At 39.2% G+C, this 23,338-nt stretch overlaps 3 protein-coding genes across 3 annotated transcripts; 1 reads left to right on the forward strand and 2 right to left on the reverse strand.

The window, feature by feature from the left end:
* LOC122829124 (ninjurin-1-like) lies at positions 1-21,421 on the forward strand. Its single transcript, XM_044113406.1, has 4 exons — positions 1-25; positions 3,530-3,767; positions 8,603-8,755; positions 20,227-21,421. The coding sequence occupies exons 2-3, from the start codon at positions 3,575-3,577 to the stop codon at positions 8,743-8,745; spliced, it is 336 nt and encodes a 111-aa protein (XP_043969341.1). The 5' UTR covers positions 1-25; positions 3,530-3,574; the 3' UTR covers positions 8,746-8,755; positions 20,227-21,421.
* Positions 11,163-16,083, reverse strand: LOC122829129 (caspase recruitment domain-containing protein 19-like). The gene is made up of 6 exons (XM_044113419.1): positions 15,963-16,083; positions 14,428-14,573; positions 13,580-13,736; positions 13,172-13,240; positions 11,830-11,895; positions 11,163-11,746 (listed from the first exon to the last, which is right to left on the reverse strand). The coding sequence occupies exons 1-6, from the start codon at positions 15,982-15,984 to the stop codon at positions 11,634-11,636; spliced, it is 573 nt and encodes a 190-aa protein (XP_043969354.1). The 5' UTR covers positions 15,985-16,083; the 3' UTR covers positions 11,163-11,633.
* LOC122829117 lies at positions 16,207-22,045 on the reverse strand. The gene is made up of 5 exons (XM_044113393.1): positions 21,428-22,045; positions 18,995-19,189; positions 18,314-18,461; positions 17,037-17,201; positions 16,207-16,945 (listed from the first exon to the last, which is right to left on the reverse strand). The coding sequence occupies exons 1-5, from the start codon at positions 21,501-21,503 to the stop codon at positions 16,633-16,635; spliced, it is 897 nt and encodes a 298-aa protein (XP_043969328.1). The 5' UTR covers positions 21,504-22,045; the 3' UTR covers positions 16,207-16,632.
* Between the last annotated feature and the right edge of the window lie 1,293 nt (positions 22,046-23,338).

The following is a 23,338-nucleotide window of genomic DNA, read 5'->3' on the forward strand; positions in this document are numbered from 1 at the left end:
TTCTGGAGATGGGCCAGAGTTTGAGGTGAGTGAAAAGAGAGGCCGGCTGACGCAACATGATGGATGGAAACCAAAGAAGTGCTTATGCATGAGGGAAAAGTGAGGGGAAGACACAACAGAACAGTTAGGTTAATTTGGTCTTTCAGCAGCTGGTTCAATTAACTGAATTACACGTCAAGCACAGAGCTTAGTGGTACAAAGTAATACCTGAAGCATAGTTTCTCAGAGTTTGACATGCAGGTATTTGGGTTAGAGTGTGTTAATCTGGGGCTGCACAGTGGTGCAGTTGGTAGAGCTGTTGCCTTGCAGCAAGAAGGTCCTGGGTTCGATTCCCGGCCGGGGATCTTTCTGCATGGAGTTTGCATGTTCTCCCTGTGCATGCGTGGGTTCTCTCCGGGTTCTCCGGCTTCCTCCCACAGTCCAAAAACATGACTGTCAGGTTAATTGGTTTCTCTAAACTCTCCCTTGGTGTGAGTGTGTGTGTGCATGATTGTTTGTCTTGTATGTCTTTGTGTTGCCCTGCGACAGACTGGCGACCTGTCCAGGGTGTACCCCGCCTCTCGCCCGGGACGCAGCTGGAGATAGGCACCAGCAACCCTCCCGACCCCATTTAGGGAAGAAGGGTGTAAAGAAAATGGATGGATGGATGGATGTGTTAATCTGTGTGATAACATGGGAAAAGGTAGAAAAGTTTGGGATTAAGTGTGTAAGTTTGTGAGTTTAGCTCTATTGAGGGGAAGTCAGCCAAAACCTAAGTGATATCTCAACAAAGAAGAAGCTGGTTCATTAAATTTAGGGTTTAGGTTCAGCTTCTGGAATTGAGATGCTTCAACCTTCCCCACTATTGTGAACTCTGAATAATTGTCTCAGTTTCAGATTTATGACTTTACACAGTTTAATTTCATCAGAAGTGAAACTTCAGTGTTCTTTATGTTGGATATTAGGGGTTAGAACAATAGAAAGTATTGTATCAAACGGAAGTAGAAGGAAAACAATCCATATATTTCTATTTTCTTTTATTTTTAGATAAGGATGTGAAATTATTGCTGTAGGACTCTGTACATGTGGAGTTTAAATTTTTGACCATTTTATGAAAACAAGTTTAGAGAGTGTTGCCAAACAACAAATTTTTGACAAGACTTTGACTGGGCCATACTAACATGAAAATGAAGTTTTTCATATCATTGTACATTTGGGCTTGCTGTCCTTATTGAGGGCCAACAAAAGAAATATAAAAACGAAAAAATATAAAACTGATAGGGTTCTATTACAAAATATGAAATGCTTACTCGATGCAATGTCAAACTGTCTTCATCACAATATGGTTTTAGTTAGTCAGAATCTTTAAATGCTGCTTTGAGAAAAAAAAACAAAAACTTGACTAACAGCTATGAGGACATGCCTCTCGGCCTTTAATGTTCAAATATAAAACTAAAAGAGAATGGTAACAGGGATGTGGCTTTATTTGTATTTTCTGAGAAAAAATCTCTGCTACTGTGCTTTTAGACACATTGACTCCATGTTTTCCTAGCTCTGATCTTACAACAGGTATTATCGCCCTGTGGTCTGTTGACTCTGGGATAAAGCCCTGTCTTTGAAAAGCCTGTGTCAGTGTTTTAGAGCAGAATGGTTGACCCTGACACATCACGACAGCAAGCCGTTTGTGGCATTTGCCCTAAATTCACAGTAACAAGGACTCTACACTGCATCCCACTGTTTCCAATTGAATGCAGGGAAACATTCTGTGGGTGATGTGATTGTTTGAAGGACACAGCAATAAAACTTGATGGCCTATTTAAGGACTGACGTAAAACTTGATCACAAATGTAGCACGAGGTTTTCTTAAGCTCCAAAAATCCCACCCCCTCTTAGTTTGTAGTTTCCACTCAGGCATCAACTCAACCAATGCAAACTGATTGTTGTGAATATCCCGAAGACACTGTTATTCAGCTGTAGCCTGATCTCTGGCAAATTAGAGGGTGTCATTCTTCTTGTCTCTTTGACTTGGAGCAGAAGGAAGATAGTTGTTACCAGTGCAGTGGTTTGGCTAATCTCTGATAAGATGAGCATTCTGCAGCTGCAGGGGTTTGTTATGGGAAAAAAGAAGGCGGGTGGTTTGGCAGTCCGGAAGAGGCTGCTAATTACTGAAAGGCCAGAGAAAGCGCTTGCCTGTGCCTTGAAAGTGTTGAATCTCCAATCTGCAGAGTGGTTGGATTAGGGTCATATGTCCGTAAACAGAGGACCTTATTGGAAATTTATCAAGAAACTCTGATTCATTTTTACTGTTTTAAGAAGGAAGGCCATTTTTGAGCTGTCAGCTAATAAATGAGCTAATCCAGTCCTGCTGTCTCTGTCCAATTTCTTCTTTGGAGCGCAAAGTCCACTAGGATGGAGTGGACTCAACAAAAACCAAGCTAATCATCTGTTACATAATCACTGCCCACACAAGAATCAATTCAGGGGAAACTTTACATATCTCAGGATACATGCTGATCATTCATAGAGAGGATGAGGGCCTAGCAGAAGTATTCATACCCCATAAACCTTTTCACATCACTTGTCACATTTAAACCCCAAATATCAGAACATCATATTTAATACGATACAGCTAAATAAAGTAGTGCATTATCATGAAGTGGAGGGGAGATGATACATGTTTTTTTGGTTCTTTTTTATAAACAGGTATTTGAAAAAGTGTGGCATTTTGGACCACCTTATGCTGTACTTGCAGCTCCAAGTCTTTCTGTGTTAGTCTCTCACCCATTCTGTTTTTTTTTTGTTTTTTTTAAATAGGTCAAACTAAATCAGATTACCGGTATATCTTTAGGAATCTTTTAGTCCTGCCTCAGATTCTTAATTGGATTTAGATCTGGACTTCGACTCTATATCTCTGTTTGTATGTTCAGGGTGGTTGTCCTGCTGGAAGATGAACCTCTGGTTTTGGCCCACCTTTGTCCTATATTTGCCTCCAGACTTGCAGTTAGCTCTGTAATTATATTCAGTTAGAGTGGGTTATGAGTGAAAAGTCAATATGTCTCTTTGTGCTACCAGCTTAAAGAGACAGAGGACAGTCAGTCATCATTGCTTTGATTTGTAAAGTCAACCGATTATGAAACAGAAGAGTTCAACTCAGGGTAACAGAAACAGAAATAAAATAGAGATCGAAAGAAAGAGAGCATGAAAGAAAAAAGAGTGAAAAATGGAGAAATGTTGAAGTAGAACTGATTTTTTAATCCTTGGCTGCTTAAACTGCTTGTGAACAAGATTTACCCTTCTTGCTACACTAATGGTTCTGTTTTTAAGAGTCACTCTTCAGTAATGGCTGCTTGTTTTTCCAGTTAATTCAGAACAACAACCAGACCTCCTGACATCCATGTACAGGAAGCATAGAATTACCGCTTGTCCCATCAGCGCACAGTTTTCCTCTGTTGATTAAACAAAACATGAGAGTTTGCTTTTCCGTTAATTTCCATGCATTCTTTTCAGACTCACCATTTCCAAGTTATTTCTGCTTTGGTTTCATTATTAGGCCACCCATCCCAATGCTCAGCCCGGTGGACCACCCCTCCTGAACATGAACCACTATGCCAATAAGAAGAGTGCAGCTGAGAGCATGCTGGATTTGGCTCTGCTGATGGCCAACGCCTCCCAGCTGAAAGCTGTGATGGAACAGGGGGCAAAAAATTCCTTTTACACCCCCGTCGTCACCCTAATTGCCATCTCTCTTTGTCTGCAAGTCACGGTTGGGATCCTGTTAATCTTCACAGGTAAGAAAACAGATTAAGCCTGAGTTTTTCTGAGGTGTTTTTGCTTTTCCTACATCCCTTTGCTTTATATGCCCTTTACTGAACACCTCAGCAAAATCAATGCCTATTATTTTACCAGTTTTTGACCCACATCAACATCAAGTCCACAGTTACTGACAAATAACTCATTAGCAACTAGTCTTTTGTTGTGACCATGGTAACCAGATCTGGTTTGACAAGGTTTTTAGTCTGTCAGCAAATGTGGGAGTCAAAGGAGCAAGGTCACTTCTGTTCCTTTTGGCATATGTGTTAAAACATGTCAATAAGTGTCTGGAAATGTTCTGAAATCAACAGAATTTACCATAAGAAAACATAGCATACTGTATAATCTGTGCAGAATAAATTCATTATAAACCACAATCATATATTTCAGATATTTATTGCTGTTAATTTTGATGATAGTGAAGAAGAACATTTTAGGTTTTTATTTGCTGTAAGAGTTAGGATATAGCATGTGATTTAATGAAAGTGCCAATCCTTGAGAGGATTGTGAAGCAAAGACGATTTGAGAGTTTGGAGCAAATTTGAGTGCGGAGGAGCACAGCTGGGATCAGTACTTTACTGTTTACCAGGACATGAATCACTCCTGCTGTGAAATCAAATCAGGATCTCCGAAAGGCTGTTTTATAGAGAAAAGCATGAAGTGCTCTAAAAGTTCCTCATTTTGATGCGCATCAAAAATACTTATCTTTAATTTGCTTTTAAACAACAAACACCAGGGGCATGTGGTTGGCGACCGCCGGTGTTCTGAATATCTCTATGGTTCCACTTGAAGAACTGATTTCACCTGGAGTTGCCTGCTTTGAAATCTCCTCTCCTCCAAACGCTAATGGACATTGCTTCATAATCGTTTCGAGGTTGCTACTATCCCTGATGTCAGTGTAGATTCCTCAATTGCACTTCTTCCTTCCGCCTAACTTACTATTAATATGCTTAGATAAATCGATCTGTGATTGGTCACCTTTATTAGACTTGACCTTTGTCACCTCGGCAGGAGGTTACATATATATATATATATATATATATATATATATATATATATATATATATACATCAGGGACAAAGCCTCAACAGACAATGTGCTCAGTGAATGTCTCAAACAATGGGGAACAGAAGCTGAGGTGCCGGAGGAACCATCATGGGAGGACAAGCCCCTGCATGGGATGTACCACCGCAACAACCAGTGGCTGACATCAGAAAATCCTACCAATGGCTGGAAAAAGCTGGACTGAAGGACAGCACAGAGGCCCTCATCATGGCCGCCCAGGAACAGGCCCTAAACACCAGAGCAATTGAGGCCCAGATCTACCACACCAGACAAGACCCAAGGTGTAGGTTGTGCAAGGAGGCCCCTGAGACAGTCCAACACATAACAGCAGGGTGCAAGGTACTGGCAGGGAAAGAATACATGGAACGACACAACCAAGTGGCAGGCATAGTGTACAGAAACATCTGTGCAGAATATGGACTGGAACCCCAAGATCAAAGTGGGAAACACCTCAAGGTAGTGGAGTATGACCGAGCTAAGATCCTGTGGGACTTCCAGATCCAGACAGACAAAATGGTGAGGGCGAACCAACCAGACATAGTCGTGGTGGATAAACAACAGAGGAAAGCCGTTGTGGTGGATGTGGCAATACCAAGTGACTGCAACATCAGGAAAAAGGAGCATGAGAAACTAGAGAAATACCAGGGCCTAAGGGAGGAACTGGAGAGGGCCTGGAAGGTGAAGACCACAGTGGTGCCTGTGGTCATCGGGACCCTCGGGCAGTCACCCCAAACTGGAACAGTGGCTACAACAGATCCCAGGAACAACATCAGACATCTCAGTCCAGAAATGTGCAGTCCTAGGCACAGCCAAGATACTCATGCAGAACCCTCAAGCTCCCAGGCCTCTGGTAGAGGACCCGCTAAGAGGAAGAAGAATCACCACCATGTGGGTGAGAAGGGAATTTTTATATATATATATTCAATATATATATTTATATATATATATATATATATATATATATATATATATATATATTTTTATATATATATATATATATATATATATATATATATAGAGAGAGAGAGAGAGAGAGAGAGAGAGGATATATATATATATATTTGAATTACTAAGATAAATTACCTTTGCAATTTTATTTGACACAGTTGATATGCACCTGTAAGTGAGATTCATTCAGGTATTTTGGTATTGTTTGCGTTTAACAACCACAACTCAATAGTCGGCATTTATAGGCTAGATAGAATAAAGAAAAGTCATTGGATTACAGGTTAGACTCGGCATACTCCACCAAATCAAACTGCAGGTTGATGAACTTTGGTGAGGTCACATTGACTCACCTCAGCTCCACCAGAATGAGTTCATAAAGGGAGGCATGCTATCATTTGACATATAAGAAAAACTATTTAATCTTCCTCCCTCTGAATCTGTGTTGACCTAAAAATAGTAGCAGGGCAGATGCAGTTGACTCTTTTGTTGAATTTCTGCGAACCTCAGACACTGCACTTTATTTTTAGGTGTAGAATTTGCTCAACATTTAAAGTGACAGAAACTGTTGATTTATATCGTAAAACTGAGGTCTAAATAGGAAAAATGTTGGCCTATGAGAATTATCAGATGTTTTTTGACCTTTTGATCCTCGTGTTTGCCCATTCAGATCTCCTACATCTTTTCTTGTTACACTTTATTTCTTTTCTTTTTCCTTTTACTTTAATTATTCTAGACCCTGGAATGCTGTCCCTTTCCATCCTTCCCCTCTTTTACCCATGTGTAAAGCCAGACTAATAGAGCCAGCGGTGCATGATCTGAGTGGCCTACATACCGCTCCCACAGCAGCCCCTCTCTGCCCCCTCCCAGTTGCATCAGACAGAACACAGTCAAGCAGGGTTTGTGCACCGCTTGACCTTTGACGGTCAGTAACATATTACAAATGCATGCTCACTCAGTCTTTATCTATGGGCAGATTAATTTCTGGCAGCACTCATTAATTTGAGCATTATTCACAAGTCATCCCCTGTGAGGAGAAAGATAACAGGGCTGTTATGTCATTGGAACATAATTTAAGTTTTATAGGCTCATTCAAGGACATCAAAAACAACCATGAAAGGATATTTGTGAGAAAGGAAATACAAGCTTCCCATAGCTGGTTTCTGTTCTTCCTTTGCATTGTTCTACCTGTGCACCATAAAAGTGAATCTTGTTTTATTTGCACGATTGATACATTTGAGTCCATGGTTCTGCCTCAGCTAAATGTACAAAGAGTATCTTAATAACTGCATTGCAAACATTACATTTACAGTCACTTAAGGTGAAATGCAGCCTTCATCAAGAGCTAGATTTTATCTGGTAGAGGTAGAGGACATCACAAGTGATTTGGTCCTTACCAGCACTTACAACTTGTTTAACAAAATGTGACATTTCATCCCCTTTTTAAAGAATTGTGTATTTTTTCCCCTCATAAAATAGCATATTTAAGGTTTAGAAATTTTTATATTGTCAACCCAGAATAATTTTGGAGGAATTTTCTTTGGCCAAAAGAGTTACCAGTAACAAAAACAATGCTTTGCAAAGGCTCCTGAATCTTTCCCAAAATGTTTGCTACATATTTGAATTTGTGTATAGATATTAAATATAAGGGGTTTACTTTTCAAATAGCAAGCTAAAGAATGGGGCACGCTGGGGTCAATTTGCATTCAGCCCCCTGTAGGCTGAGGTCTCTAACTAAGACGTCACAGTAAGTCTTCTGGGGAGAAGAGACCAGGATTTGCCTACTGACAAAAGAAAAAATAAGGGAAACTAACTCTGCACATCATGCTGAACATATAGTCGACATTACCTTGGTACAGAGCAGTCCTGAAAGATAACTTTTCATAGGTTTCAAAAAACATTTGAGGGCAAGGCAAATACCCACCTGCCACTTGGGTAATGACCCTAAACATGCAACTAGAGCTACAATAGAAATGCTTTGATCAAGTCAAATCACAGATCTACATCCAATTGAGAAACCATCTAATCAGACTAAATTTGAAAATGTTGCAAAGAAGAATGGATAAAAAAAAAGAAATCTGTCCCTGGATGCTCAGAGCTGACTGCTGTCATGATTTGTGGTTGTTATGGTGTGGATCCAAAAACAGAGAGGTAGGTTCAGCAACTGAGTTTGATGATTTAATACGATAAAGTTGTTGTTACATGACAAAATAAATAAAAAGTTTAAAGAGTTTGGATTCTGCTGTAAGGCTCTGAAAGCACATCTCACTCCTGTGCGCAGTAATATTGGCCATTTTCTTAAGCTTGTTTTCCAGCCACCAGCACTTTGCTCTCATTGAGCAAAGTGCTTCTTAGTGCCAGAATCAAATATGAGGGCTTCAATCAAACTGTCTATAAAACAATAGAATCAGGGTGTCCAAATTAAAATGACTAAAACTGTGCATAAACCAGTTTCTGAAAATCTCTACTGAACTAAATTAACTTTCTAAAGAAGATGGGGCCAGAATTCCTCCCTGCCGATGTAAGACAGGTAAGATCCTGCTGAAGAAAATTAAACTTCTTACTGGTAAAAGTGGTTCTGCAAGCTGTTGAATCAGGACCTGTATTTAGCTTTTCAATCACGCCTTCTGCAATATTGAACTTTGCATAATGAACCTTGTCATGTTCACCTGTTCCATTCCATAGAGTGCTAAAACAGAAGCATCAATTTATGTATGACTTACAGCAAATCCTCCTAATGACTTGGCTTTGCTCCCTGAATAAGTAGCTTGTGAGTGTTTCTGTGTCCTGACTTTGTCTGCAGTAAGATGGAACCTCGACGATGAGCAAAAACACTGGAGGCTCAACTTAATGGAGAACCTGGCCACTGGCCTGGTTTTTATTATTGTGGTTGTCAACATCTTTATCACTGCCCTGGGAGTCCATCAACCAAACCACAGCAGCTGACAACACATAAGTATGTTTGTTTGATCACATTATCATCACTGTAAGCCTCTATGGTCATTACACCCAAATTGTCAGCATATTTTTGGTCCTCTGCTCCTCTGAACTAACTTCCGCCAGCCTACCTGACCTAAATACATACCTATCCCTCCAGACTGCTGTGGAAGTTTCCACCAACAAACTAAAACAAAATTCAGCCACTGGTCGTTTACCAGAAAATCATTGTCCTGCCCTGCTGCAAGCACAGCAAGAGAACAGTGAACCAAACAGAAACAACCATGGTGGCAAAGGTGGGCTGGTGCATCAACAACATATTTGTTGCTGGTGGACAAACAGAAAAGTGGACACAACAACAGTTAGGCACATGTGACTGTTCTCTGTCTGTCTCCCCAGCTGTCCTGCAGTGACCCACGCAGAGCCAATGAACCCTCTCAAACCCCAAAACTGAACAGATTTCAATTGTAATTGAGTTCATGGCTCAGATCCGGAAGTATGATCAATAAAATAAATACATCTGTGCAGGATGTGTCTGATATGCATCAAAATTCAGACTCACCTTCACCAATATGTTGTTGTCCCATAGTCATTTGGCCAAAATATTCAGTCGAAACAAATGTTTGGCTTTACCCAGAATCCATCTGCTATGATCAAAGATGGACTGTGTGTGTGGTTCTCTGGGATGGCAGCAGCTGGTGAGTCATAGTCAACACAAATGGAAGCTCTAATTAGGTTGTTTCATCTGTGTCACCAGCACCACAATAAGTGACCAAGTCAGAGTCTATTTTATGCACTGCAGTGGCTGAAACAGAGAAGGATAATCAATTTTGCATATTTTCTACATCATTATCGAAATAATGGTTACGCACAGTTTTTCTTGTACATAGCTCATTAATCAAATGACTTTCATGTTATTTAATTTCCCTTTGGGATCGATAAACTATATTTTTCTCAGCTGTTGAGTTAAATGATTATATGTAGTTGATTTTCTTTAATGAGCACAAGGTGGGCACCTTATAAACAGATACAGACATTGTTGAGTATTTTATAACATGTCACACTGTAAGACATTATTAGGCTCAAAAAGTATACTTCTTCTATAGGTCTGGTAGATTATTTGACCACAAGTCTTATCAGACCAAATAATGCCTGTTTAAATTGACTGGTTTAAACAGTCAATTTTTAACTGTTAAGCCAGTTTAAACAGTTTAAACATTTAAACTGTTTAATGTTTTTGGAAATATTGGGGGGTCTTAATATTTCCAAAAACAATTTGAATTTATTTATGGTGTTATTTTTGTCTTCAAACACTAAACCACATCCAAGTGTCAGCATCTATTTATTTGCAAATGTTTAAATCAAGCTCTACATGCTTGTGTCATGCACACAAAACTCTCTTGTGCGTGCAAGGGAATGTATTTAATGCTACCTTACATTAACTTAACTTTACTCCTCCACTTTGTCATTATTAATTCATGAGCGCTGTCTGCTGCTTTTTATTGTCATCAATATGAAAGACTAGAACGTTGTCTCACAAAAGGTTGTGAACGAAAAAGGAGCGCCCTCTAGTGGAATTATGCGTAACCATCGCCTCCTAAAGTACCACACTTGTATTAGGCTCAGTACAGAGACATTATGTAATTGCTCATAAATAAATAAATAAAAATCAATGGTATTGCTTCTTTTTACTTTATTTCCTAATTTTAAATATGTTCCAACATTATTAGGAGGCACTATTATTAACAGGCAAGATATTGTGCATTCAAGAAAACGTGTTTTAACTAACCCTAATCCTGCATTAAAGGAAATGTGTTTTAGGAAATGTTAACAGAAATGTGCTTCAAAAACTAGTGCAACTCAAGCAAAGCATGTTCACACTGACAATCAACCAAACAATCTGGTAGTCTGAGACTAAATGAAATAAATTACAGCATGGGTGTCAAACTCCTGCCCAATGAGGTTGATGGGTGTCTTCAACTTTTCAGGAAGATGCTATTTTCCTGAAATACTTCAGGAAAATAACATCTGAAAGCAAAACTCTTGAAGTTGCAGAGCCCTTCACGAGCACATGGAGTTTGGCACTATTGAATGAGAAGAACTAAAAACAGTTTTGAAGATGTGCAGCTGCATGTTGATGTGGTTGTGCTATGTTTAACTTAAAATGGCATTTAATAGGTGTGCATAAATAAGAAATCTAAAAGTCTTTTGCAAGACCTAGAGATGCAGCGATCGTTCATTTCCTGGTCATATTTCTGATATTCTTTGTATGGTTTGATATGCTGAATCTGATCTGATCCTGAGACAATAACAGACTATAGAAACTATAGTTGTGCTGCAGGTTAATAGTAGTTTTGAATGACATGTCCTCAACCTCTGATTTTTATTAAAATTTTAAAAAAATTATCAAAGTACATGCTGTTGGTTGATGCAATCCAGGAAATTGTGAAAGTTCTGCTTTCTATGCTAAGACAATAGCAGCACCATGACACTGGACATAGGCAATGAGCAGAACAAAGATGCATATGATAAAACCAAGAGTCAAACAGAGATAGGAAAAAAATCCATCCATTGATCAAAGGTTGACCTTTTGTTTTCTGTTAAAATCCAAAGCAACGCATTTCAGAGAACAGCAGCCACATATCAGCTACAGTCAATATTATCAGTGTTAATCAATGTGCTGTCAATATCAAGAACTGCACAACTACCTCACTAATGAATGCAGCATCCATTTTGATGATAGATGGACTTTTGGAGGAAATTCAATGTCCTTTTTTAAAAAAATATGAATACATGCAGAAACGATGCAAAAGTTCTCTGCAGAGGGAGATGTAAAACTGATTTGGCACAATAGAGTAAAGTAGCACAGCTTGTTCTTTTGAAATATTTCAGTCTTGTTATTTCTGCTTCCCGACTTCCACATAGGAAACGAACACGTCCTTGGCGTCTTTACCAAGTCTCACCGCAGAGCAGTGAAAGAATGCTTCCGTGCATCTGAGTCTCTGACCCTCTGTTAGCAGAAAGAGGGGAGAAAAGGGTTGCAGACATATACATAAAGTGAGTGGAAATGAGTTTTCATGTTGCATGACTCACCTCCGTAATAATAGAGAAATGCAATGCCAACTGCAACGCTGAAACAACTCAGAAAGAAAATTGGTCCTTCACAAACGAAAGAAAAAAAATTACTCAGCTATTACAAAAATATATTATAATTACAGGGGTAAAAATGTCACAAGGTGGGAGTGCACCATCATTGTTTTAAGAGTCACATTTGAACTGTTTATGATGACTGAGACAATGCAGCGCAGAGGAAACATGAACTTAACTCACCCATAAAACCAGAGCCCTGGATGTAATAGGATGATGAATGGTGGGGTGGAATAGAGCGGTGGGCCCCACATTCTAATACTTCAGGGGTTATAGGGTTCAGGAGCTTACAGAGCTAAAGTATGCATCAATGAAGTGAAGCAGAATGCACACCAACACAAACTGTAAAGACATTACTTAATAAAACATGCCATCAGGCAAGTGGCCAAGTTTTATTCCACAGCAAGAGAAAGTACAAGAAAGTATTTTCTTGGCTTATTAACAGTATTTTCTTTTCCAAGTCAGCCAGGAGTGTGTGCTGTGCCTGCCTATTTTTGCAGCTTCTGTACTTCTGGATTGAGTTAATCTCAGTAAATAACAAGAATAAAATTCAGTTTTGGTGCATTAATTGTTAATCATCAGGATGAAAAGCTTTGTAAGAGTATTTACACCCCAGAACTTCTCATTTTGTAAAGTTACAAAGACAAACTTTGGTGCATTTGAGATTTTGTGTGACAGGTCAAGTAGTGCAAATTTATAAAGTGAAAGACAGCAGCATACATGAATTTCCATTTTTTGGAAAACAAATCTAAATCATGTGCTGTTCACTACAGTTATAACTGCTGGTCATTTCAGGTATGTCTACCAGCTTTCCAGATAATGAGAATTAAAGTTAAGTTGCTTTTTTGTAAAATAAATCAGACTGGATAGAGTCTGAATGGTTTCTGTAACAATGTCTTTATCCTGCCAGGTTTTGATAAAGGTCAGATTTTGAAGTGCATGTCTAATAATGGAAGTGCCAATTCCCCAACCTCTGTGGTTCTTCCAGAGTTACCAGCTTCTTGGCTGCATTTTTGACTGATGCTTTCCTTGTCCAGTTTGCCAGATTAGGTGTGCAGCCATGTCTCGGCAAACTGGCAGGTGAATGAAAAGTTTTCCATGAAATGTTCAAAGATTGGGACATTGTTTTGCTACAGGTTAGGTATAAAACTGCCTGCTGTATAGTTGTATGCAGTATGTTGCAGTTTGTGGTTGCAATGTAACAAAAGTGAAAAAGTTCAGGGTTCTGATGCATGATTCTGTATAAAACACCTCTTGTAATTAGCATAAAGCTTGGAGCTGGATTTACCTCTGTCGTTAAGCACATATCGCTCTGGGACGACAGCCACATTGATTGCACTTCTTGAGTCCGTCATCTCTGAAACAAAGAATCAAAAAGGTTAAACAGCACCAGCCATACTTCAGGTAGAAACATCAAGCTCTCTGACTCTGGTGTGTAAACACGATCAGGCTGCAGAAATAACTACAGCAGAGAAGCATTTATTTTTAAACAGTCAGTCTTTAAAAGTCACAAGATGATGTGTCTGAACACATCACCATGACACATAAGACGCTTGGCTTTGTCAGGAAACTGACGTCACAGCCACAATCTGCTACAACATTTCTGCTCCAGTTTATATCCTGTAAAAAAATGCAGTGTCTGATTTGATAAAGCCACAACTTTGAGAAGGATTCTCACTCAAGCTCAGTGCTTTACCTCTTTGTCTAACTCTAGTGGGCAGACTGAAGTAAACGTCCTCCGCTTGGAGGTGAAGTGCTCTGTAGAATTCATAGCATGCATCGTCTCCTTTCTCATGCAGGTACTGCAGCAGCTCACGTAGCCGCTCTGTAGTGGGAACTCTCAGGCTTCTGAACTGCAGAGACAGACAAATCAGAGGAAATATCTGTGACTTCTTTGAGGTGGCAGAACTTTCGCACTGTTAATAATGATTTTGTTTTGACGCAAAAATAAAAATGTCTGCTATTTCTATGTTAATGTACCATGGAAGTATGATTTCTGAGTGCCTTTTTATGGTCACCAAATCTCTGTAACTAACATTAGAAGCTATCCACATACCTAGTTGTTGCTCGATTGGCGTACCAGGAAAAAGCCTTTTTTGTCATACCATTACAATTTTTCAAAACTGACAAAGATTGAACTTTCCTGACATAATGGCATTTATAAGGAAGGACCCAAGCGTTGGCCACAGGTAGGTGCAGATGATTTGAACAACAAATTAGAGAAATTACTAACGAAAAGTGCAGAAAAGTACCTAATGCTCATTGTGAGGCTACAGGCTTTTTACTTTTAAAAGCCTGCTATTGTACCTTGAACTTGTACAACAGAATGGAAGCTTTGAAATACCTGAATATTATATCAATATTTGTCATCGGTAAGGTTTGAATCACTTGTTGGCCACCACAGCACATTAACACCACCAGTGTTTTTACAAATGTATTTGCCTAAAACCAGATGAATCATGCAAAACCTAAACAGTTGTATTTTGTAATTTAAGTGCAAAGACTTCTGAATGTTTACTTGTGCTCAACAATAGATTTAATGACCTTGCAGGCTTCCTTGTCACTGAGTATCTGGGGGTAGATCCTGTTGAGCTGCAGCACCAGACTGTCAACCAGTTCAGTGGACATCCTCTGGTTAGAGCACAGAAACTGAGCGTCGCACTGGAGCTGCTCTTCATAGCACTCCATGTCTGAACAGCACAGATTAAGAAAACATCAATAAATATAATTTATTCAACATGAAAGCAGATTTCTCCACACCCCAGTCCTAAAATTCTTTACCACTGGTTGTACTTTGGCTCTCTTTAGTCCTTTCTTGTTCTTCTTAATCTTTTGATGTTCTTGTATTCCTTTAACATGAATCTTTAGGCATTTTTGTTGTTTGACACTGGGGGCCAGAAACATTTCCCAATACTTGTGTCTCAGTAAAACAGGTGAGGCTACACCTATGTGTGTTTCACACCTCTGACAGAAGAAAGCAAATCAAGGCTAACTTTGTGCTTTGACAGGTTTATAAAGCTCAGTTGCAGTCTGTAATTCAGAAACTAAGCCCTGTGCTTCTCCTCTTTTATCATTTTGTTCAAGGTTAATTCTACGATAGTGACTGATTCTAAACCACTTCCTTACATTAAATATTATACATTAAGGTTTAGCTATTTTTAGGACATATTGCAACCAGCATTTACTTTTATTTGAGGGGTTTTGCTAAGTAAACACTTTCAACACTTATGAAAAAAGTGAAAAACACTGTTTTCACCCATAGATCTTATCGGCTTACTTCCTAAAGGGGACCTTTTGCAGGTTTTTGTACTTCTATGTGGGTCTCCACAGCTCCTAGAAATAATAGAAGCTGTTTTCAGACACCAAGAAAACGAGCCATTTCAAAAATCCCCTGATTATTAAGTCACAATCAGTGGGCACTGCCCTGTTACCTATCAACCCATGGATCTATCCTAATTTGCATAACATGTTCCCTTTAATGTCAGCTGTATTTAGTAACTTGTATACTTTATTGCCTGTCATATTAGTGGTCTACAGTGTGAAATGCTTGAGAACTACTGCTCTAAACTAAAAATACTAGATACCCATCCATTGATAGCGTGGAGCTAACTGGATAGTGCAGATTTTATGTCTCAACTTAAATAGTTAATCTGGCCTGGCATTATCCCTGCTCTGGAAATAAATTACTAAGAGGTTTATTACCACATTTAGCAAAGTGAATACAGATGCAACAAATATAGCTGTTGTTTCAGTTTCACCAATTTATGTATGTATGTATGTATGTATGTATGTATGTATGTATGTATGTATGTATGTATGTATGTATGTATGTATGTATGTATGTATGTATGTATGTATGTATGTATGTATGTATGTATGTATGTATGTATGTATGTATGTATCTATCTAGATCTATCTACCATTTTTAGACTGCTTAAAAAAAGATTTTACCGCCAACATTTTCTCCTTCTACAATTACATTCCCATAATACAGCTCAACAAGTGATCAGCTATTTTGATCGTGCTAAGTGCGGATAAAATCGCCTAATAAAAAGTAACCACATGTCCAAGCATCTTACCTTTGATAGTCAGTTGTGCCATACCAAGCAAACGGCATGTGGGAGTCACTTTAAATTCCTTGGAGCGACTGTCTCTGTCGCACGCCGCGACCTGACTGACCTCCGCGGCAGGATAACGGTAGATAACACCCGGACAAACAGCAGGGAGGCTGCAGCTTTCAGCTGGTAACACGGACTCACCCAGGCTCCGAGACAGCTAATCTAATATACCATCAACCCCCCACAAACTTAAGCGCAACACTCCTTCTTAAAAGTATTTCATTTATTAGAATTATTTACATGTTGGCTGCATCCATTAAAAATCAGAACACTTGCAAACTGATTCCAGTATGTTGACACTTTTTTCCCCCCCCAGTAAGCATACCTTTAACCTTACACACAAGGGTAAGAAGATTCTTCAGTGTTAGGAGTTTGCATTTACAATAGGAGTATTAAAAGCGTATTAGCACCACGTTTCCACCAGGGGGCAGTGTGCCATCGCAGTTTGATTTGCAGAATGCCTTTCAGAACCCAGTGTTTGTAAACGACCATAGCACCGCAGACATCCAAATTTTTTTTTTTTTTTTCACATTACATGCTGAAGTGATTTCACTGAAAATCTGAGCTGACGGTGTTAAACATGAGTGAACATCACCCAAGATCTCATAATGGCTTTGTCAGCAAAGCATTCTCACACTGATATGATCCTAATGGAAACTTCTTTGGGGATAATATTGCCATTTGTGTTTGGATTCCTCATGACTGATGGGTTGAATTCAGATATATCACAGTGTTGTCCTCCATACTGCCACACCAGTCCCGACCCCGCCGCTGACAAGTGAATCAGCCCGGAGTTGGCAGCTGGACAGAAAGAGAGAGGAGGTCCTGGGTATTCAGGGGGATAAGTCGGTGGGTTTTCGGGTATGAGAGGCTGATCATAGTCCTGTCCAGGAAGAGCTGCAAGTGAAAGTGGAAGGGGTCCGTGGGTGTACTGCTGCTGACATCTGTGAAGGAGGAGATGCTCATGTTTCTTTGATGATGAACAAGCAAATTAGGGTTGATTTTTATTTATTTTTGCAAGAAATGTGCCTTTACCTGCAGGGAATGCTGTTACACGGGGCTGAGTTTACTGGTTCCCACAAAGGCAGCATCTTCTCCTCTGCATTATTGTTGTTGTTGTTCTGGCCTTTATGACTGTAACGAGACCTGCTGTCCCCCTGGTGCTGGTCCTGACCCTCCCGTGGAAGACCATCACCCTCTCTGGCATCAAAAATTAATTAAGATCTAAACGTCAGAACTTTAGCTTTAATATTGTAAACAAGACCCTGATTATGGTAGTTAGATCAGATGCAGGGAACATCAAGGTTGGACTTACAGTCTTTTTGGACTTTGACTGAGCCATTCTAACACATGAGTATTATGTATTACACATACCTATGGCAAGATACTACCACCATGCTTCACAGTGGGAGTGGTTTATGTAAGATGATGTGTAAGATACATTCAAGTATTCAAACTAACTATATGCAGTTAGTTTGGTCTCATCTAACCCGGGCATCTAGTAAGCAGCCATTTAAGAGCAACCAATAACCAAATTTTTGTTTTAATGTACTAAAGTCAATAATGTAAATATTTTTAAGTACAGTAAAGTAAAGTAAAGAAATAATATTTTGCTATTAGTGGAATAAGTAATGTTATTTGGGTTGTTATTACATTATTAATGCAGCACTGATAAAAAAAAAGATGGCAATATAATAATATGTAAAAATAAAGTGCCATAGATTATTATCATATTGGGTATTATAAACATATTTAAGGAGGGTGACTGTTGTATAGAAAGTATCCCTGAATGAATGTCTATGGCATTTTTGATGGATAAACTTCACAGAAAAGAAAAAAAAAATCTTTCATTTCCTTGAAATTCACTCTTATTAAAGCATCATATTATTATTGAATGCAGCTGTTATATCTTCACAGATTTTTCTTTATGCTACCCAAATTATGTCATTATATTAGTCGCTTTATTAAAGTTAAAATTGCTAAAGTGATGCTGTTAATGCCACGTATCACATTATTGGTCATTATTACATTCATGGTTGCTACACACCCTCTTCTGAAAGTCTGCTGTTTCCCCTGCATTTGTTATGATGAACCTTTAACATGCTATTTCCTAAACAAGTGTCTTCTGACAGCACTGGATTGCACTGGATTTTAAATGCATGCAACACTCATCAGTTTTTTTCTTTTTAAGTAAACATTGTATCATTTGTGACCATTTAAAAACCTTCACCTTTTCCAAGGTGCATTTAGTGGACTACTTACACACATTTATTTCAGCAAGACTAGATGAAAATGTTCATTAATCATCTTACCTCCTTTGCTTTTTATGTTTATCCTCTTCGGTGCATTCAAGCAAACAGCAGGTGATGAAGGCCACGGACATGAGCAGGATTATTCCAGAGCTTATAATGGATGCCAGGACGGCCACACGGAAACCATAGTCCTCATAGGGGGCCACAGCTGCAGAGTGACATAAGATTGGATCAATTTATCATTTTTGTTTGTTTTGTTCATTTAGAAAATCAAATGTTCAGTTTCAGAATTAAAAAAATCTGACATGCACTACCATGTCACCTTTTTGCTACAACCCTGTCTTTGGTGTGCAGATTGTGCCTGCTACATATGCAAACATCATAATTCTTTAACTGCTGCAGACTGGCAGGTTTAAATATGTTTTCAGACCGTGTTCATGCTAGTTTATCAACTGGGAAAACTAACCTAAAGCACATTTTCAAGTTTTATTTTCTGTCTGATAATTCAGCCTAAAACAAGTAATGCTAAGCATAATGCAGAAACAACAAAGGTGTTGCAACACTAGAGTTAATTTAATGTTTCTTGTCCAAAAAACTTTTGCATCATCACATAACTTCACTTGTAGCCTTAATTACATGTCTAATGTTGCAGGTTGCATCTTTAGGTAGCTATTAGCCCTTTTTCTGTCTGCATCAGCAGCCACATTAGGCCTTTGTTTTAACTACTCTGTTTCTACTTACGCTGACAGAAGGTCTTCCCCACCCATTGGGTGCTGTTGGTGCCCATGACACATGTCAAATCTTTGCCCACCAGCTTGTGTTTAGCTGGGCACTGCAGGGAAATAACTGTGCCCACATCGGTCCCGTTGCCCCGAATGATCCTTTGGGTGCCCACAGCCGGCAGGGGCCTCGGTGTGCACTGAGCCTGCGGGCGGCCTAGAGAAGAGAGTTGGAGGTTAGTCGGTAAGGAACTAACAGATGATTCAGCTTCTGGGATGGCCATGTTACGTGCCGCTAATGTGAAATCCGCTTGAAGTTCACTCAAAAGTTAGATCACTGTTGAAGGGACAGGGATGATTCATGATTCATTCTCTTTGCACAACAACAACTCAGGGTGAAACAGATGGTCAAAAACTGACAAAGAAGCGCTGGAGAGGAGAATGGGGCGGTCATTCCACAGCTATCAGCACTGAAACCCTGCAGGGCAGCACAGCAGTACGTGACAAAACCACAGCCCCCCTTCCAGCAGCCTCGTGCGTGGTGCATCGACTGCAACTGTATCAAAGCAGGAAGTGTGATAAATCATTGAACACATGGCCCATGAGGTTGATGGAAACTCACACACCATCTGGAACCTAAACAACTGGATGTCATACCGAACATCCTGGTGTTCAGCAGACTGCTCAGGCATACGCAATGACAAGCCACCTACTTTATAACTTCATCATGAAACAAGCGTATGAGCGGTAAACAGTGATGTCACAGCAGGAGGATTCGTTTCAGCAGTCATCTTGTTTATTGCGTAGAACTGGTTTTCAGCTAACACTTAAACAGAGGTTTTGTGAAAGCCTCTGTTTCAACCTTTTCCACATTTTATCTCAATAAAACCCCAAACTTTCATAAATTTTCATTGGAAACTTCTGTGACAGTCCAATATAAATACTGCACTGTGGTGAAGTGGGAGGATATTGTTCATTTGTTTCAAGGTTTCGTTTTACTGAAAACACCCAGCACCTGTGAACCTGAAAAAAATTCTTGTTCTTGTAATGTGTCAGATTGAATGGGTATAATACATAGACATTAGTTTTAAACTCTTGCCTGGACTTCGACAGGTGCATTCTAAGACATAAACATGCAATGACTTAAATCGTTTTACTGTAGTTCTGGCTAATATGGATCATTCTCGTACTGAAAGGTGAACCTCAACCCAAGACTAGTCTTTTCATGCCTCTTACGTTTCTTTTTCCCCCCAGAATTTTCCTGGATTTAGCATTATCTGTCGTCCCATCAACTCTGACCAGCTACCCAGACCCTCCTGAAGAAAAGGGTCAAGCGGGGATCCTTGGTGTGCTAAAGGTGATGTGGGGTGTTAGTTTCCTCCATAGTTTGCATTTAGCATGTAGGCCAGGAAGCTTCAAGTTCATGCTAATTTTTACTGTGAAACAGTGTTGTTGTTTTTTTTTTAACCAAAACCTACACACTTTATTCCTTCTGAGATCCTTTGTATTTAAGATCCTTTTTGTTCTGTTCTACAATAAAATTGTGAGCCCTACAAAGCACAGCTGGACTTATACTGAGATGACACTGGATAGATTGACGTTATTCAGTTGCTAAATAACTTCAGGTGGTAATTGAGTTTCTTTAAGTGTATCAGCGTAAAGGAGACTAAACATAAATATTTAGAGAAACAATGTAAAAAACAAAAAAAAGATGCATCTTTATTGTCCTACTGCATGATTATGCACTATTTTTTTATGTTTTTATGTTCTCCATTACATGAAATCCAAATAAAACACTACAGTTTGTGTGGAAAACGTTTCAAGAGGTATAAAATCTTTGGCAGCACTCATCATGTGGTGCACCTGACCACAAAAACTGAATTTACTGTCAGGAAAAAACAGAAAAGAAAAGATAGCTAGGAACAAACCGAGAACATATTTTCTCCCACAGATCAGATTTTCAAATGGGACAACTGGGATAAAACAAAACAGGGCTACTCCCATGTTCAATGACAGCATTACCTAATCACATCCACATTTGTGAAACACATGGACACATTTTAGATCAAATTCTAAAGTGTATGAGGTTTATGAAACATCTGTGACGGATGTTTTGTAAAGGATTTCCAGCTGTGCATCATTTTTCATACCCCTTTACTTCCTAGTTCTTTATTCCTATCTTTCTTTCTTTTTTTCTTCCTTTCTTTTAATTCTAATGCAGTTACACTAGATGGTTTTGAGGATATTGAACAGACAGGTACACTTTTAACCTCTCTCTCTGACACGCATGCAGAGCATATTTAATTTCTAAAACTGACATTTTTGGGTGAAACTTGTGATCAAGAAGCATGAGAAAGAAACTCACACCAAAGTGGCAAACCCTCTCCTACAGTCTCCAATAAAACCAAAAAGGCTTGATTCTACAAATATAAAGACGCTCTTCAGTTTGTCTTACCTCGTTTGCTCCGGGTACGGATGTCTTCTTTATTCTCTAACCTCACATCTGTCACTGAGGCAGTGGCTGCGGACATGTTGGTAGCAGGAAGATGCGCCCACACTACGCTCTCCTTTTTGACGCGCGTAAAGGCAGCGCTCCTGGACCCCCTCTGTCTCAGGTGCAAAAGAAATAAATTACTCGCTGCTTGTGAGGCGTTTTAGCTTCAGTGTCCTCCGTTTCTCCGAGTGATAAAGCTCTTCAGCCACAGCGTCCTTCCTGCGAGCCGTTCCGCCTCGATGTAACTTCAGACTGGGTGGCGCGCGCGCGGCTGCGGAAATGCTGTCGCGCTAGCGGATGAACAGTCGAGACCTTGTCAACTAAAGTAGAACAGACTCTGTGGATTATGTCAGGTCAGGGCGTGAGTGAGCAGAATATCGGTCAAGATACATTTCTTGTCTGCATTTCTGGAACTACATTTAACCTGAGCCTCACCCTCAACGTCTGAAAGCTGCCTTCAGACGTCACCTGATTAATAAAAATAATTAATCAACGTGTATTTGAACTTTAAGCTAAATCCAGCTGTCCTCTTTGTTCATCAGTGAGCAACGAGCATCACAAAGATCAAGCACTCTAATCTATTATTTGAAAATATAAAGATGTCTCAACAGCAGCCCTATTTCCCAGCTAAATGGGCAGACGAGGCAAGGAGGAACACAACTAAAAAAAAAAAACTCATGGTGACGCTGCAGGAGCTGAATAAATGTATGCTTAGACAGAATACAAAAGAACGATGAAAGATGATAAAAAAAACCTCTTAGATTTCTCTCCAAAAAAGTGAAAGAGCAACATGAAGTCAAAGACGGTGGTAAGCTGAGTGAACAAGTTTCCACAAGCCTGATCTAGTCTGATGAGAACAAAATAGAGGTTTTTGGTCTGAATGCAAAAATGTGTGGAGAAAGACAAACTGAGTACACCATCCAGACTGTGAAACATAATGGTGGCAGTATCATACTGTCTAGGGATGCTTCTCTGTAGCACAGACAGTGAATCTCAGAAGTGTGGAGTTTCACCTTCTTCCAGGAAGCACATCTTAGTTTACAAAATATGAAGGATTTTTATCTTTTTGAAATATTTAGAGAATCACACATCATATTCACTCCACTTCATGTTATTCACTGTTGTTTTGACGATCACATGAAGTCCTAATAAAATAAAATTAGTTTTGTGGTTGAAATGAGACTACAAGTGTACGTGAATACGGTTTTAAACTCTAGTGTGCTGCTATATATCACTTTAGCCTCTGAATAGTTTTTTGCAGAAGTTATCTTTTGAAGTATTGTGCTTAATGAAAATAAGTAGAAGCGTCAAGCTGCTATATATTACTCCCTCCAAAGATAACTTTGTTTTTGAGTTTATGCTTCATTTTATTGTAATACGTGAGCAAACTTTGTCACTTCCCTTTCTTTTTCTTACCTCGTCATACTTTTGAAACTGTTTTTTGATACAGCTTTTGATAGAGGGTATCAGCATGTTAGAACAAGATTTTGTTTGTGTTTTCTGCCTGCTGCAATAAGATAAGAGTTAAAATAACATGCTATGGCATCATTACACAAAATAATACCAGATTTCAAATAGCTAAGGTAGAAAAATGTTAGAAAAATCCATCAATTTTACCACAGGAAAGTCACATTTGTTCAGTCAGTTTGTTTCATCTTGCATGTTAAAGCAGAAGTGCTCTTTTGTGCAAGGTACAGATGGATCCAGGAACATGATGTATTGTGGGTTCACAACTTTATGCTGTGAGAATAACAGACACATCTCTGAGTGTCTGAGGCACTTTCATTTCTCTAACCTTATGGAGCCTTTGTTCCATTCAAAAGTTCTTCTAAGTGAATGTATTGTCTTTACTAACGTGTCATGAGTAGAACT

The sequence above is a fragment of the Gambusia affinis genome, linkage group LG01, assembly GCF_019740435.1.
Source record: "Gambusia affinis linkage group LG01, SWU_Gaff_1.0, whole genome shotgun sequence".
Lineage (NCBI taxonomy): Eukaryota > Metazoa > Chordata > Actinopteri > Cyprinodontiformes > Poeciliidae > Gambusia > Gambusia affinis.

What these genes read in the sequence shown, in the direction of transcription:
- LOC122829124 (XM_044113406.1), top strand. Translation starts at nt 3,575, where the DNA reads ATGAACCACTATGCCAATAAGAAGAGTGCAGCTGAGAGCATGCTGGAT. An exon ending in GATCCTGTTAATCTTCACAG is followed by an intron (nt 3,768 to 8,602) that starts GTAAGAAAACAG and finishes CTTTGTCTGCAG; the next exon opens with TAAGATGGAACCTCGACGAT.
- LOC122829117 (XM_044113393.1), bottom strand. Translation starts at nt 21,503, where the DNA reads ATGTCCGCAGCCACTGCCTCAGTGACAGATGTGAGGTTAGAGAATAAA. An exon ending in GGGGAAGACCTTCTGTCAGC is followed by an intron (nt 18,462 to 18,994) that starts GTAAGTAGAAAC and finishes GTCACTCTGCAG; the next exon opens with CTGTGGCCCCCTATGAGGAC. An exon ending in TGTAACAGCATTCCCTGCAG is followed by an intron (nt 16,946 to 17,036) that starts GTAAAGGCACAT and finishes CCTCCTTCACAG; the next exon opens with ATGTCAGCAGCAGTACACCC.
- LOC122829129 (XM_044113419.1), bottom strand. Translation starts at nt 15,984, where the DNA reads ATGGCACAACTGACTATCAAAG. An exon ending in ATATGTGCTTAACGACAGAG is followed by an intron (nt 11,896 to 13,171) that starts GTAAATCCAGCT and finishes TCGTTTGTGAAG; the next exon opens with GACCAATTTTCTTTCTGAGT. An exon ending in ATTTCTCTATTATTACGGAG is followed by an intron (nt 11,747 to 11,829) that starts GTGAGTCATGCA and finishes TTCTGCTAACAG; the next exon opens with AGGGTCAGAGACTCAGATGC.